The sequence below is a fragment of the Caloenas nicobarica genome, chromosome 6 (assembly GCF_036013445.1).
Source record: "Caloenas nicobarica isolate bCalNic1 chromosome 6, bCalNic1.hap1, whole genome shotgun sequence".
Taxonomy (NCBI): Eukaryota; Metazoa; Chordata; class Aves; order Columbiformes; family Columbidae; genus Caloenas; species Caloenas nicobarica.
Window position 1 is genome coordinate 19,072,586 of NC_088250.1, and position 15,543 is coordinate 19,088,128.

The 15,543-nt window shown below is 38.8% G+C and overlaps 1 protein-coding gene across 4 annotated transcripts in view; it reads left to right on the forward strand.

Moving 5' to 3' along the window:
• Positions 1 to 2,186: 2,186 nt before the first annotated feature.
• Positions 2,187 to 15,543, forward strand: part of ATF2 (activating transcription factor 2) — a 46,664-nt gene continuing 33,307 nt past the window's right edge. For 2 of the 4 annotated variants that reach the window (XM_065637744.1, XM_065637742.1), the window contains exons 1-6: positions 2,187 to 2,261; positions 6,041 to 6,074; positions 11,331 to 11,399; positions 12,015 to 12,084; positions 14,494 to 14,590; positions 15,114 to 15,232. In XM_065637744.1, the coding sequence (XP_065493816.1) occupies positions 12,037 to 12,084; positions 14,494 to 14,590; positions 15,114 to 15,232 (264 nt within the window). In that variant the 5' untranslated portion in view covers positions 2,187 to 2,261; positions 6,041 to 6,074; positions 11,331 to 11,399; positions 12,015 to 12,036. Of the gene's footprint in view, positions 2,262 to 2,349; positions 2,533 to 6,040; positions 6,075 to 11,330; positions 11,400 to 12,014; positions 12,085 to 13,610; positions 13,661 to 14,493; positions 14,591 to 15,113; positions 15,233 to 15,543 lie in introns of those variants that run through there. The other 2 variants (XM_065637743.1, XM_065637745.1) reach the window with 2 other exon arrangements.

Below are 15,543 nucleotides of genomic sequence, written 5' to 3' on the forward strand. Positions count from 1 at the left end.
ACACTCTTAGACCAGGTGAACATGGGCCAAACCCAAGCAAAATTGCTCTTAGGTTATGCCAATCTTGAAAGAATCATATTTCAGTGTTACAGATAAAGAGTAATCGAGGTCTTTCAAAACATGGCAACAAGCCTTCATGCAGGAGATTATCCTCCTTATAGACAATAAGGGGCTTATGAGCACTGGGCAGATTTTCGCATCTGAATAATCACAGTACACACTGACTATTGCTTTATTTTCACTGCTCTTGAAAAACAGCTTTGTCTCGCTGGTTACTTGAGCACTTCAACAGCTCAGTCAGTTTGAGTGGTCTTACCAAAAAATCTCTTGAGTTTTCCTAAAATGTCCACAAAAGAAACAACTATAGTTGTGTAAAATATTAAACTTTTTTTCTTCTTAATCATTATTTGCAGTGGTTAGGCTGCAGCAAGCTATCTAAAAGGGCTTGACCTTCAGCATAAGAGTTTACATTCAGAAATCTTTTTCGTAGGTCAGAGAAACCAGATACACAGTTTCATAAGGTGATACTGTAGGCTTCACTTTCCTGAAACGTTTGTCAGTTTTTCTGATGTGGACCGTGCTGACCTTAGACACTGTCAGCTTGGGAAGATTCATGTTTTAGATACTACAGACCCAAAGACTCTGCTTATGTTTCAGTGTTGAAGAGGGAGACAGCTGGAGCAGAGATCTTCATTGTTGCTGAATAACTACTCTGCCTGCTGTTCCCGTAGATCCACCATACTCATGTATAATGAAAGAAATGTTTATGTTACCAATTATGTTCTTAAATTACTGCTGCAGGTAAGTAAAAGTGATTCATCCTTTCCATCCTGCTGCTTTCCCTCCTGATGTTTTTCGTGCCAGTTTCAGGCTGAGGAAAGGCAAAGGACTTGCAGTTTCAGTTCTCTCTCTGTTCAAGACTGACTCTGCTGTGTGATGGTAGATCTAAACCGCTGAAAAATCATAGTTTCCAATACAGCTCTTAGTTGCTCTGCGAAGGAGGAAGTAAGATCTCTGTTCCTCTCTTCTCTTTGCCCTTATGTTTGAGCCCTTCACAAGATGCTCATGGTAAAGAATAATTCCACCTCTAAGTAAGCTGTACTTTTATGCAGTGTTTTTTATCCCACCTTCTCTCGAAGAACTTTGCAAAAGTGCTGTACAGTGCCCACCCAAACAATTTACAAGAAGTGAAACATACTATATCATACTTTGCAAGTTTAGGAAAACTTAGATGTAATGTAATTTACTGTAGTTAATACTTATTTTCTTCTTTTTTAGAAGCTTTTTGGGGTTTTTTTGGTGGTGGTTTGGTTTTTATATTCATAGTTTCCTACTCTCGTGTCAGTCTCAGAGCAAGAAAAATTATACACAGACACAGCATTAAAACTTCATCTGTGATTCAGAGCACACACTAGCTAAACTGTGTTGCCATATATGACTCTGATATTTTTTAACTCATCCAAAATGCTAATTACTTCCAAGTTAAATTTAGGTAAAGATGCTCCCCTTCCTTGTACAGCACTGCAGCATTTTTGATTCAGTGTTAAATAGGGTGAATGTTCAGTGAAGTATGACTTCAGGCAGGCATCCAGGTCCATCTGCAGAGATGTGGTAGGTACGGAGATGGGGAAACCAAAGGAACGCAGCCGGTACCCGGCTTTTGAGGGCTGGTTATTCCCGAACTGATGTGACGAGCGGATCAAGCACTGGCACAGAGCAAAGCCCTGGGGTGGGTTAGTCTGTTCCTGCTGCCAGCCCTCCTGCAGAACCGGCAGCAACGGGTGGGTGCTTCGTCCTCCGAGCTCCCTGCCCGCTGCGGCTGCACGAATCCTCACCCGCTGCAGATTCACTGACACGCGGGACGGGACGCGGTTCGGTTTGGTGCTGGTGGCAGATGTGATGGGGCAGGAGCAGGAGCAGGTGGGGGTTTACCGCTCTGGGCACCGGACAACAGTTCAAAGCGACTAACGGGTCTCCGAGACGTGAGCGCTGCTCGGGCGGGCGGACCCAGCGGCACCTGTTCAGCCACCGGCGCAGCCCCGCCCGGCCACGCCCGGGCGCCGGGCGCTTCCGGCCACGCCCTCCCCAGCCGCCCCGCCGACATGGCCCAATCAGCGGCGCGCGCCGTCCTCCGCCCCTCCCCGCCACGTGACCCGCACCTCCCCGCTGCCCGCGGAGATGTCAGCGCAGCTCTCGCGAGAAGTGACGGAAGCCTGTGGGGGACCCGGCCTTTAATGTGCGGTCCGGCCCGCGCTCCCGGGGTGAGTTTGTAAACAGCAGCGCGGCCCGGCCCGGCCCGGCGGCGGCTCCGCCCTCCGCGCTGCGGCGGCGCCCGGGCGGGCGAACGCACCGGGTGCGGAGGGGAGGGAGCGGCCCCGCTCGGCAGTAGGCGGGGGATGCCCGGCAGGCAGTAACATGGCGCCGCCGCTCCTCTCCACGGCAGCCCCCTCCCCCACCGCGGCCTGCGGCTCCCGCCGCCCCTAGAGCCGAGGCGGGGCGGCCGGCGCCGCGGAGACCGATCCCCGCCCGGAGGTAGGGGTCCTGCGGGCGCCCCACGGAGCAGAGCGGGGAGGCGGGTGGGTGAGTGGAGGGAGCCGCGGCTCCCGCGTCCGGGCGCCGGCTGCCCCGCGGGGCATCGCCGGTACCTGCCCCGGGCCCGGCCCGTGCGGGCGGCAGGCGGCGGGGAGGGCCGGGGAAGGGGCAGCCGGGCTCGGCCTTTCCGCCTCAGCTCCGAGGAGGCCTCTCCCTGCATCCATGTTCTGCGCTGGACGGAGGTCTTGGTCCGTGCCCGGCGCCGGTGCGGGGGTTGCCCAGAGGTGTGAGGGGGAAGGTACGAACAGCTTCTCTGCACCGGAGGGAGGTGTCGGCCCGCCCGGGATCCGGCCATGGACGTGGGCCTTCTGCACCAGCCGACCTATTGGCCTTGCCTGTTACTGTGCGTTATGCCTCTTGAGTGGTCTCAAGAGGTCTCCGAAGCTTTCATGTGAAAATCACATCAGAGTCCCTCAAGCAGTGATGGCTGTGTGATATTTTAGGTATAAATGTTTTATGACACAGTGCAACTTGATGTTTGGAATGAGGAGATGTGTGTGCTGCCATGTTCCTTCTGCCGTCTTATTTATTCTCCAGTCTTTCCGCATCCCTGTTCTTGAAATGGGATCCACGAGTATGTTTCCATGTCCCATCCTCGCACTCTGTGTCACTTACTTGCTTATTGTTAGTTACTTTATCCCAGAAATGTTTATCTTCAAGTAGTGATACTGTCACCTGTTTCCTTGCACTAGAACGAGAAGTTCAAATAAAAGTGGATATTCTGAATCATCCGCTACTTTCCAAATAGTGACCCAGAATATGGCCAAAGTCTATTTTCTTTTCCACCTTTTAAAATATTTTTGTTTTCTTCTTGTCATATTCTACCCATGGCAGTGAATGCCGTGTCTGAAGCTCTTACTGAGTGTAAAGCTAGATAGAGTTATTAAAAGCAACTTCCTGACGTTAAGGTCATAATTCTCCTAGGTCTTTGTTAGATGCTGAATTCAGCACTAGCTGATAGGATGAGGAGGACTTTTCCTTGTGGTCCTAGCCTTCCATAAGTGTCTAGACATGATTTCTTCAACCTTCCACTGAAACATAAGTTAGTGTCTATTGATGGACATCCAGTTGCAGACATAATTTCAGAATGACAAACTATAGTTGAGTTAGGCATTCCCTTGAATTCTTTTAGTGTTTATAATTCTGCATTCCAGAATCAAAATTGGAAAGTTGTCTTGCTAAAAACCAAAACAATAACTTCGTCAGGGACTGCTTGTTATATAATGCATTAGGAAAAAAAAGTGAAATAATAGTTTAAAAACTTTAATGTGCACATGGAGTGAAGCAGCTTTTTAAAAAAAATCCAATATGAGTTTGTTTTATTACTGATATTGCATGGTAATACTTAATCAACTAGTTGAGCCTTTGGTCTTTGCAGTGTAGTTCATATTTCTATCCTGATTTGAATTCTAGAAATATGAACGAGTTTGGTATGTCTTTTTCCAGAAACTTCTAGATTATGCAGCATCTAATATGAGGTGCTTTTAGGTGTTAAAAGTTGATCACACATAATTCTTATAAATAATTTTGATTTGCATGCTACTTCTCTGTGTGACAAAGTGTTGAGCAGTCTGAAATATGGCATTCTTTTGAATCTTGTTTAATTAATTTTTAGGTGTATATATTGCCTAAAATTCCTTTTCTGTCATCAGCTTTTTTTTTCCTTCCACTGTTAATTAGTTTAAACTTACATTTATGTCTCTGAGAAGCTTTACTAACTGTAAAAGTTTATATGTTATTTATAATCTCGACTTTTTAATGGTTTCCTAACATAATCTTGAATTTCTGTATAAAAATAACGCATTAACTATTTTTAAGGTAGCAAACATGATTCAGTATTATTAACTTATTTTTTGGAATAATGAGTAGCTCCTGCATAACTTAACTGCATTTGCTTCAAATCAATGTGCAGTCTAAAGAGGCATTGGACATAGTTACTGATGGAAATATAGGTCAATATTTAATAATTATTCAGTAAATATTTTTTTCCAGGTTTATGCTACATTGTTTCCAACTTCGTTCTGTGTCAGTTTCAGTTCAGCCTGGGAACTTTTCCTTTAGCTCCAGTCTGGACAGGAGCTTCTCTTTAGGAAGCTGTTCCAAGCAAGACAGTATGTTTCTCGTTCTAGGTAAATGACAATGGTCATTTATATTATAGCTTACAGGAAAGAAAAAAGATCATACTGTTTTAATGAACGTGTATGTCCTGTTGTGGGACATATATGATACATTTAAAGATTTTTTTTAAATTAAATTCTTAATTATTGAATTCAATTTTATACTTCAGGGAGGCAATATGAAAAAATGTAAAAATGAAGTAACTTTGTTAAGCTTTTCTTTTTAATTTGTTGAAAGTAGTGTAGCAAAAGGAGACTGCATTTCTAATGTTTGTTAGGTTGATGGGCAATATTAAGACTTTCAAACCTAGATAAATGAGCTGGGGAAGGTGAGTCCTATAATCTCTTTAAGAAAATTGTGAAAAGATCAGTGGAATATTGACCCCTGCATATTTCTCCTCTGAGGTTCATTGGCCTTTCAGTTATCTACAAGAGCTGTATTCACACAGCATGAATTTCCAGTAAGTCAAAGAAAGATCAAGATGCCTCTGAAAAATCCTTAAGCCAGGGGGTTGACTTAAGAGCTGCTGTATTCCACTAACACGAAGTGTTAGGGCTAAGGACGTTACTTTGTTCCATTAGTGATCTCCATTTACCTGAAATGTACCTTCAAGTGGAAAAAGCCTCCTCCTTCAGCAAAGCTGAAGTGACGTAATTGCCTTGTTTCCGTACGTGTGAATATCTGTCCAGCTGGCTTTCTTGTTCTTACTTGAACTTGCTAAGCCAATCCTTACTTCTTGCATCTTTTTCTTCTTGTCCAGATGCTCTCCCCCTTACTTATATAATCTTAGACAAACCAATGAAGATATGGAATTAACTTTAGAGGTCAGCTACAAGCAGTTAATTGATAACATCATAAAATAGTGCCCAAGGTTTGACTTTTTTAAAGAAAAAAACCTCTGCATTGTGGTGCAGGCATTACATTTTTCCTTATTCTTCCTTAGAACTCTCTGAAACAGATCATGTGTCTTCTAGGAAATAGTGCGCTCTATTAAGCAGTGAAGTGTGAAGAAGGAAGGAGTTCACATTTTCCTGTTAGCCGGTTTTGAGGCTTACAACCTTTAAATATTCTGGACTATGACTTATAGTTTTTTTTGCCGAATTTACTGAGCTACTTTCTCGTGATCCCACTTTCTTTATGAGGAGGACCATTTTTATGATTCCAACATTTTCTCCTCCATTCTCTTAATAGTTCAGTTTTATTTTTTAGGAATGCTAAATTCTATGGCATTACACAAATGCAGTCAGTCAAAACACTTTTGAAAGTGGACTTTAATGATCAAGTGTTCATTACACCACTTTTGTTTCACCTTTCTTCTTTTGCTTTATAGGAGACTGAAAAAGTAGCTGTTCCAGGCATTCCAGGTAAGTGGAGCCTTTTTTTTTTCTCCTATAAAATACAATTTTTTTTTTTTTTTTAAATTTATGTTACTTCTTATCAAATGGTGTATTCTATATACTAACTTCTGATTTTTACTGAACACAAAACTTGGAACTCTGCTTCTATAGAAAACTGTGGAAATAAAGATAGGCTCAAATGTGGGAGGTGATTAAAATTTATACTGTGCAATGCCGTATGCAAGTATTGAAAATATAAAAGGTGGCCTGTTCATTTTGATTTGAGTTGATTCATTTGGTTGCACGAGAAAGCCATCTCTCTTAATTTTGTAGTGTTTAAATCTTGACCTTTCCTTTTTATGTTTCAGTTTCCTGTTGTAAAAATGAAACTTTTTAAGTAAAACCTTTAAAAACTTATGCTACCTAAAGCAGTTACACACTATGATGAGATCTACAGAAAAATTTATGAAGAGTTAATAATTCTGTATATGGTATCTTGCAGTAAAAAGAGGCACAATCCCAGATCAAGTGTAAAGAATAAAAGGAAATGTTGAATAGACATGATCGGTCTTGAGGAAATGCAAACATCCGTTGGAAAATACATCATTTTGTAAAGTACAGATGCCAGGGTGCTGATGGACTACTATAATTCTGATTTGTTTCAATGGCCTAATACAGTTTTTGTCCAACTTCCTCATTTTTTTCAAACCAGAATATAGAGATGTTTCTTGAGTTGGAGCCACATGTGAGTGGTCAGTCTAGCTGCAAAACTTGGGTTTGCATCACATGTAAGCAGTAGTGGATAAATGGGCTACTACTGTAGCTGTCAGACTGTCAGATTGTCCTCTATTAACTGGGTATGTGTAAAGAATGATTTTTTTTTTTTTTTTTCTTCTCCTCAGCAAATTTGGAGAGGTTTTTGCAAGGATTATCAATATGTATACATTTTAAACAGCTACTTAAATGTTTAATAGAAAAATATTTGAAATGACATGTCAGTTTTGTTTTCCATGCTCTTGTACTTAGGGAATTGAGAAAACAGAAGAACCTTTACCAGTAAAATAAGCCAACAAGACATTGCTTAAGTCAGTGTATGATTCTGTTCTTTTACAAATCATCTATAGGAAGGTATTTTAGAAGCAACCCTCAGAGTATGTAGTCATAGTTTCCAGAAAGTATACCTAAGATGTTTAACTAAAATCTTATTAAAATATACAAGTAATTGTTGAAGCTATTTTTATAGCACATTTAGACGAACAGAGTGATGTTTTATAGAAACATCTTTATTTTTTAAATAATAACACTGTCCTAAATATTAGTAAATTGCTTGCAAACTTGTTTTTATTTCTCTGTATTATATATATATTAGACATACATAGGTACTTATTTATATATTTTACTGTACTGTTTGCTTTCCAAAAGTGATAAAAGAGGCTTATGACATTTTAAATAGGAGTGATGGGAAGTATTTTACCTTTGTATTCGAAGTAGGGAGCAAACACCCAAAAAGTGAGATTACTTTCTGATTTAAGTACCAGAGTTGATTATGCTGCTGAGATCATTTGATGGCTTTCCCGTGTTGAGTTCTGGTCCCCTTTCTCAGTGTAACTCAAAAGTATTCTACGTATGGGTTTCTTTATGCTACTGAAAGGAATTTAGGGTTAGAGGGCTTACAGAAGGAAGCTGCAGTTCAGCGGACTATAGTGAAAATCATTTCACTGAACTGTTCAGTTTATCTGAAGAGTGGAGTTCCATATTCAGGGTGAACTGCTTCAGGAACCATCTTTTTTCTGTGAGACAAAGTGTTTCCGTTGCATGGATAACAATCCAAGGTGGCTGTATTCATCTCTAGCAATGTGATTAGCAGTTTACACAGTTTATTTCTCATTTGGTCAGGTGAGTAACATTTTTGTCAAGGTGGCATTTTAAATTGCTATTTTGATTTTTCAGGGGAAGAGTATTTTCTAAGTTCTTCTTTCCTACTGTGATATTCTCTCTTAAAGCAGTCAATCTCCAGTAGTCTTTTGAAATGAGAGTGGCAATCACAAACTTATTTTCTATAAATTTACCTTCTGTGTCTTAGTCTTGTTATTCCTGTCAAGCAACAAAAAATCCAGAAGGAAAAGAGGAGGCAAAGGATGGGGTTTGTTTGTTTGTTTTCTCTGTCAGCAACAGTTTCAGTTGTTGGGCTGTAAAGCTAACCATGTCTTCTAAAGCTGTCAGGACATTAACCAAGCTTGGATTGTCTTTTGCCATTGTCCACTTCTATTTCTAGCTATGATGCCTTTATGGTATACTTCAAATTTCAGATTTATCTTGGATTGCTCAGAATTTCATCCACTCAAATTCTGAATATCTCCAAGGATGGAGATTCATAGCCCCACCAGGCAACCTGTTCCAGTGTTCAGCTGCCCTCACTGTGTGGGTTTTTTTTTTTCTTTATTATTATTTTTTTTCTGCTCCCTTTATACTTGCTTATAAATTTTCAGGTGTGGCTTGTGAATGTTGCATCTCATCGTTTTGTTGTACACTATCCAGAGTCTGGATCCGTCTTCTCTATAACAATACATTAGGTAGTGTAAGATGGCAAGTAGATCCTTCCTTACCCTTCCTTCTCCATGCTGAACAAACTTCGCTTCCTGATATTCCTCTTGTATGTAATAGTCCAGCCTCCTAACTGTTTTTCTGGGGCCTCTGCTGGTTTTTCTTCAGTTTGTCGTCTGTCTTGAGGGGCTCAAAACTGGACACAGCTGTCCAGGTGTAGCCTCATGAGTGCCAGATGAAGGAGAATAAACACTTCCCTTCATCTGTTTGCTGTGATCTCCCTAATTCTGCCCAGGAGGCTGCAGATTTCAGTGCTGCAAGCGACATGGTGCTGAATTATGTTCAGTTTGTTGTCCAGCAGGAGTTACAGGTTCTGCCGTAAAGCTGCGTGACAGCCACTTGGCCCTCAGCCTGCACTGTTACTTCATTTGAGGTGCAAACTTTGCATTTGTCTTTGTAATAGGTAAATACCGTCTTTACCAGTTTGGCTACATTAACCAGTGTAAGCCCTTTGTTTCCCATTCTGTCAGATCTACTTTCAGTTTAGATTTATAATGCCTGAGGTCTTGCTGGAATGCATGAGTGAACTGCTTTTAAGTGCAAAAATTTCAGTGCTTCAAGATATCTTTTTTTTCTTCAGATGTTAGCTGGAATCCCTTTACAAGGCATTACCTCACAAAATTCCTTGTGGCCTGCAGTCAAATAATATTACAAAGATCAGGAAATGAATTTATCTCCAATGTTTTTCCAGTAAATTTGCCAGAAGGACAACATTTTTTTCTTTTTCACAAGTATTCATTTTTGGCTTATAAATCAGGCATTAAAAATTCACAGGCTTCACAAACCAAAACATGGAACCAGATAATGACTTCATATGCAAATTTGTGTTTTGGGAATATTCCTTTAAAGGAGAAAATGAGCAGACTTGAAAAATTGATCTTTACAGCTTATGACCTGAGAAGAATGCTAACAGTGTAGATGGAATAGATTTTGTGGCTGATACTATGCACTTTTCAAAGACTTTCAACAAGCTGTAGTAACAGAGTGGAAAAAATGCCCTACATGCACTTTTGTTAATCAAAATCTTCATCCTTTGGATAAAAATCCCCAAAATTGTTTCTTCCACCTTCAGACATTTCTGATACAGATATAACTCTTCTGTTCATAATATATATCCATATGTGCGTATTATAGCCATGTATGACTGTATGGTGCCCCATGATCAAGATTTAAGAAAGCAAATTCCTTTAGAGGTCTAGAGGAGACTGATTCTATTAGTTTTGAACCCGCATTTAAAAAAAAAAAAAAAAAACCAACAACAACTCTGGCTGTTGCATAGCTGAACAAAGATAATAAGCTCATGGAGTAACTTTTAAGTGTCTGTTGAAGTTCCAGATAATATAAGGATGTCATCCTAAGGCTACATTGATAAGAGCCTTATTTTTTACCCTGAGTATTCAAACATACCCGTAACCTTTTAATACTCTTTATTGGTGACAGTACCAAGTTCAAGAAATATTTCATCCCTTCAGAAACTTGAGACAGGTTATGAACTTTTTGCAAAGAACAGCAGAACAATCTTTGCTTTGGCATCCTTTCTTTGGGACATAAATGTTTCCCTGAGTTGTCAGTGCCAAAGACTCTAAAGTTTCTGGCAGCCATTCATCTCTTCTTGGCTTGTGATCTCAGCTCAGTATCCTCATCCTGTTGAATGTATATATTTAGAAGTGACACTTGGGAATCTCCTCCACTCCATGTTTTCCTTCTTTGCTATTTGATGCTCATGACCAAGGACACTGGGATCTCCTCCTCCTTGAAGTAATATCCAAAAAGCCTGTGCAGTAGTTTTGTACAGTACAGGCACAGGCAAAAGGATCAGGTGACATGTTCTCTAAAGATCTCTGAGGTATTAAGTCTTAAATGATTTGCTTACACTTACTTGATCTGCCATGTGTCTAGCACTACATGGTGTACCAGAAGTGAACATTCTTAGGATGGTTAGACAGTTTCAGAAGCCTTGCAACTTTTCATGATGAGCCTGTTGGGGGAGAGATGGATTTATTTTACTTATGGTCTTAAATCATAAAGACATCTTTATTCATCTTTATTTGCTTCATCAAGCTAAGCAGTGTTCAGAACTAAAACATTGTTAGACCTCCATACAAATACTCATATTTAAAGATGAATGTATTTTCTCCAGGGTAAAGCCACAGATGGGTTGAGAGTGCTTGTCATCTCCTGGCTAATTAGCTAATTTTTGTACATTCATTCCCCACCCACCCTGTTACTTGGCCTTAAAATGATGTAACTTTAGTGTTGAGATTAGTTACTCATCACTATTGGGTTGAGTGATGTGAAAACAATATCTTGATTTTTATATGTTCATTGTACCAGAACTTTATTTTTTGTCACTGATGTCACACCATCCACATACTAGTTTTATGCGTGATCCAGCACAGGTTGGCTCAATCCCGTCTATGTCCGTCTTTCTCTTCCTGAAGCAGAGTGATGCTGCCTTGCGATGTTTGTTCTGTGCTTGCGGGATGGAAGATTAACAGCATCTCTTTCTGTCTGAAAGGAGGCATAACTAAATAGAGGATGTATTGAAGTAAACAGTTTCTTTGACAAACTGTTGTGTTTCATGGGTGAATAGTGGGCATTATATCATTTATCTTTAAAAAGTCATGTATTATTGCATGTTTAACGTGAATAGTAATTTATATCTTCTTTCAATTACAGCTCATTGCCATGAAAAGGAGGATATGATAGCTCGCCCTATGAAACAGGTTTATATGTGAAATCTGGCAGGTATGTGTATTAGTATGTGTGGTGAGTGTGCAAAACATCACAAAATATAATTAATATCCATTACTTATTTCTTAAAAAATTTTTTAGCCTGTTGATAGTTTAGTTGTATAGCTGAAATGTTACTTAAGTATGGGGTTTTGAAGTTAAATTTGTAACAGTTTACATAAAGGGCTATCTGCTAACTTATCTTTAAAGATGAGCTTTAAAGATTATGAAAAGACTGAGTAATTGACCACCTTTCCCTCATCTGTTGGCGCTGTATCCTGGACTAATGCTGGGATTTGCATCATTATTACAATGTATTTTTATTTCAGTAACAAGCTGTCTTACTGTGTTTTCAGGTGCCTTTTGCACTTAGTTGGGTTTTTTTGTACAAATACTTGCCTTTCCAATCGAGATATATGTTTAAAACCTACTCTTTCTATTGGGTTTTGTGTACCCTCCTGTCAGAGCTTGGAATCCAGACTCTACTGGAATCCCGGATATTTAGATTCTTAGTGCAGCCAGAATGCAGAAATTCTTGCCCGTGCAATATTAAAATATCCTGTGGATGTTGATGTATTGATAAATTGTTGCAATATTTGTAAAATATGTTGCATTCTCACTTTAATCTAGGTAGCACAACGACCTGTGGAATATGAGTGATGACAAACCCTTTTTATGCACTGCCCCTGGATGTGGCCAGGTAATGGTCTGACTTGAAGTTGGTAACATCGATCAAATCAAAGTAAAACAGTGAGAAGTGTCTCTAGGGATCAAAGAAAAGCGGATTTGTGATGATTGGTAGGAAGTATTTATGTTTTCCTGAAAAGCAGGAGATAGCAAGAATTTCTAGTGTTTTGAGTGTTTGTTCAGAAAATGCTGTTTATGGAAGGAGGATTCTAATTAAATTAGCTTTTCTAAGCTGAAAACACTTTCATTTGTTAGCCCTGCTTTATTTGCTTTCATTCAAAAAATAAACAAACACCTTAATTTGTATCGGGTAACCTGTATTTTTCAGATTATTTCAATGTTAGTGGTGAGCCCATTATGAACCTTGCCTGTCACTAATCTTCACAACTATGGTGGCTGCAAATATTTACTGGCATAATTTTTATTTATGTACATTTTTGTGTGTAGGTATGAAGATGCTAACACTATGCATGCCAAAAAGTGTATTTCAGTTCCTATTGTAATTAATGTATTCTATTAAATAGCATTGGTCAGTGCAAAGCTGAATGTGAACAGAAAAGTAGAATTATTATTGAGTACTTTAGCAGATGATTGCTTAAAAGGAAGCTGTCTTAACACATCATTTTAGTAACCTGAAAATAAATGAATTTGCATTATCTGCTGCATGAGGTAGACATCCCTGCATCCTTTATATAGAATTAACTTCTTAAACAAGCTGAATTTTTTAATTATATTGATGCACTTGGATTTATTTCGACTTTGAGTTCAAAGTATTTTCATTTTCATTCTGAAAAATTAGTTTTTATGATGAATGACAGCATTAATGCTATATTAATGGAGCCTTTGGTATTTCAAGTGGAAAAAGACTTAAGATTTCTTATTATGTCTAATACATTCAGAGACATCAAAAGTAACAGAAGAGGACTGTCTTCTCCTAAGCAACATGTTTGTCCCCATCCTATTTGAATCTCACTTCAGTGTAAGCTCTGTCAGAAGTGTTTTGGCAACTAGATATTGTAGAAGAGACACATCATGGGGCTACAGCAATTCATGATTCCAGTGAAGGAGAAGAGAGATGTTCATGTCCCTGAAAATGGGCAAGATTTCTCCAGGTGCCGCCTCACACTGTAGAAGAGAGAGAGGGAGTTGGGATCTGGAGATCCTGTTCCCTCTGAAGGAGCCTGTCCATCACGTAATGGGGACAGAAAGATGTACTTAAGTCTCTTAGTGTGATAGAACACCCAGGTTTCTGGCTTATGCTCTATCTGGAGATAAGACACAGGAGCTATGGAGCGCTAGGCATGTGGAACCCTTGACAAGAGAGTTCTAACAAAAAAAAGTGCTTGGCCTTTATCACCCTTCCTTTCAGTGATCTTGCATTTTTAATTTCCCTCTCAGCTCCACACATACATGTCCTTTCTCACAGAAATATTCTGGATGACTGTACTCTGAGGTCAACTAAGCTTTCTGTATTGTTTTCTGAGAGATGACACTTGGTGTGTATCTGTTACAAGATATATATGGAGTGACTTGAATTATTGAAGAATAATCAGAAACATAATTTGGGACTCAAATGTTCAGAAAGAAAAGTAAGAATCTGAATATTTTGTAAAATGTGTTCTTTCTAGGAAACGTGTATCTTGGGAAACATTTTCTCAATCATTATCTCGATTGGAACACTAACTTTACCCATGATTATAGATGCATAGCAAATTTCAAGTTAGTAATAGAAAAAATACCTCTTTTATAGCACCTGGTTTGTCTGTTTATTGCTTTTCTTATAGAATATACCCCAAATTTGGGGGAAAGTATGCACAAAACTGGCATACTCCTGAAAACTTGAGAGATTTTTTTTAAATGCTGATAAGTTTAGTTCATTCACAGCTTTTCAGTTGTCTGGCATTGTTCTAGTGTTTCCAATTCTATCTGCCTCTTATTTTGCATCGTAAATGGTCAGAGGCAGGAGTATACTTTTTTTTTATGCTATTAGATACAGCGAAGTCTGTGTTTGTGATTACATATCACTTCTCGTTATTGTGATAATACACACAATACAGAAATCAAATAGTGGTAATCGCTTACTAAATATTGTCAAGATCCATTAGTATAGTAAATGGCTCTTTGCTAACAGTTGATGAAGTCTGCAGCACTCTGAAATGTCAATCTTGGGCTATTGATGAGTGCAGGTGCTGATAACTTCCATTTCCCTCATATCATTACTGTTTAGTTGCTGTGAACATCACTTGCATTTTATAATATTTCTGCTTGGTACTGTTGACCAAGGAACAAGATATATCTGCCCAAGAGTGTTGTCTGTTAATGTAGTAATGCTGGTTTACATGCTGTAAGAACTTTCTGTAGAATTGCATTTACTTTGTTCACACTCGAAGCTACAACTGTTTCTTGAAACTTTCTGCTGCAGCGTTTTACCAATGAGGATCATTTGGCTGTCCATAAACATAAACATGAGATGACACTGAAATTTGGTCCGGCTCGTAATGATAGTGTCATTGTGGCTGGTTAGTATAAACTTTTAACTAGTTTATTCACTTTTCTGCTGGAGTGGGGGTACGTTTTATGTGTTTTCTGTACATAATGCGTAGACTTATGTTAAGAGCGTATGAAACAGTTTCTTCTCTATCGTTCTCTGCAATCTGTGCTTAGGCAATATTTTCATACATAATTAGCTTTTGTCAGGATTTGAAGCCAGTATTATTATCCATAAGTAACTTTTATTTGGATCTTATATAATTACATATTTTAAATATTTTTCAATTATCGATACCTTAATAATTGATTATATAATAAGCATCCAGTAAGAACACACACTAATAAAGGCTGTGCCTAACAGGATCTGTAACTAGATTAAATTGCATTTTTAATTATTTGTTGATATTACTTGTCTCTTCAATTTTAAAATATGGAATATTTTTCACATACTATGGTGAAATTATAAGAACGAATCAGTAATTATTATTCTTTAAATGGGATAGTAGAAGAAAGACACAATTTTTTTTTTTGCTTTTCTACGCTTCATTTCAGATCAGACACCAACACCAACTCGATTCTTGAAGAACTGTGAAGAAGTGGGCTTATTCAATGAATTAGCAAGTCCTTTTGAAAATGAGTTTAAAAAGGCTTCTGAAGATGACATTAAGAAAGTATGTTCAAAAAAACTTTTTCTTCTCAGAGCTTCTACTTCTTTCCTATCAGAAATTCTATTAAAAAAAAAGAAAGCAAACTTTTGTTTATGTGTTGCCTTCTAAACTGTACCAATAATCACTTGCCAGCTGCTTATACATGTTGTATAGAGAGAATATAAATGTATAAGGTTACTGTTCTGAAGATTTGTTTACCTGATTAATTTTACATAGTTAGCGTGGACAATGCAACAAGTTGAGTTTGTCTTAATTCTTTATGTATCTGGTCTGTATCTGTTGAAGTTAAATATCAGTTTTAGCTCAAATTTCAT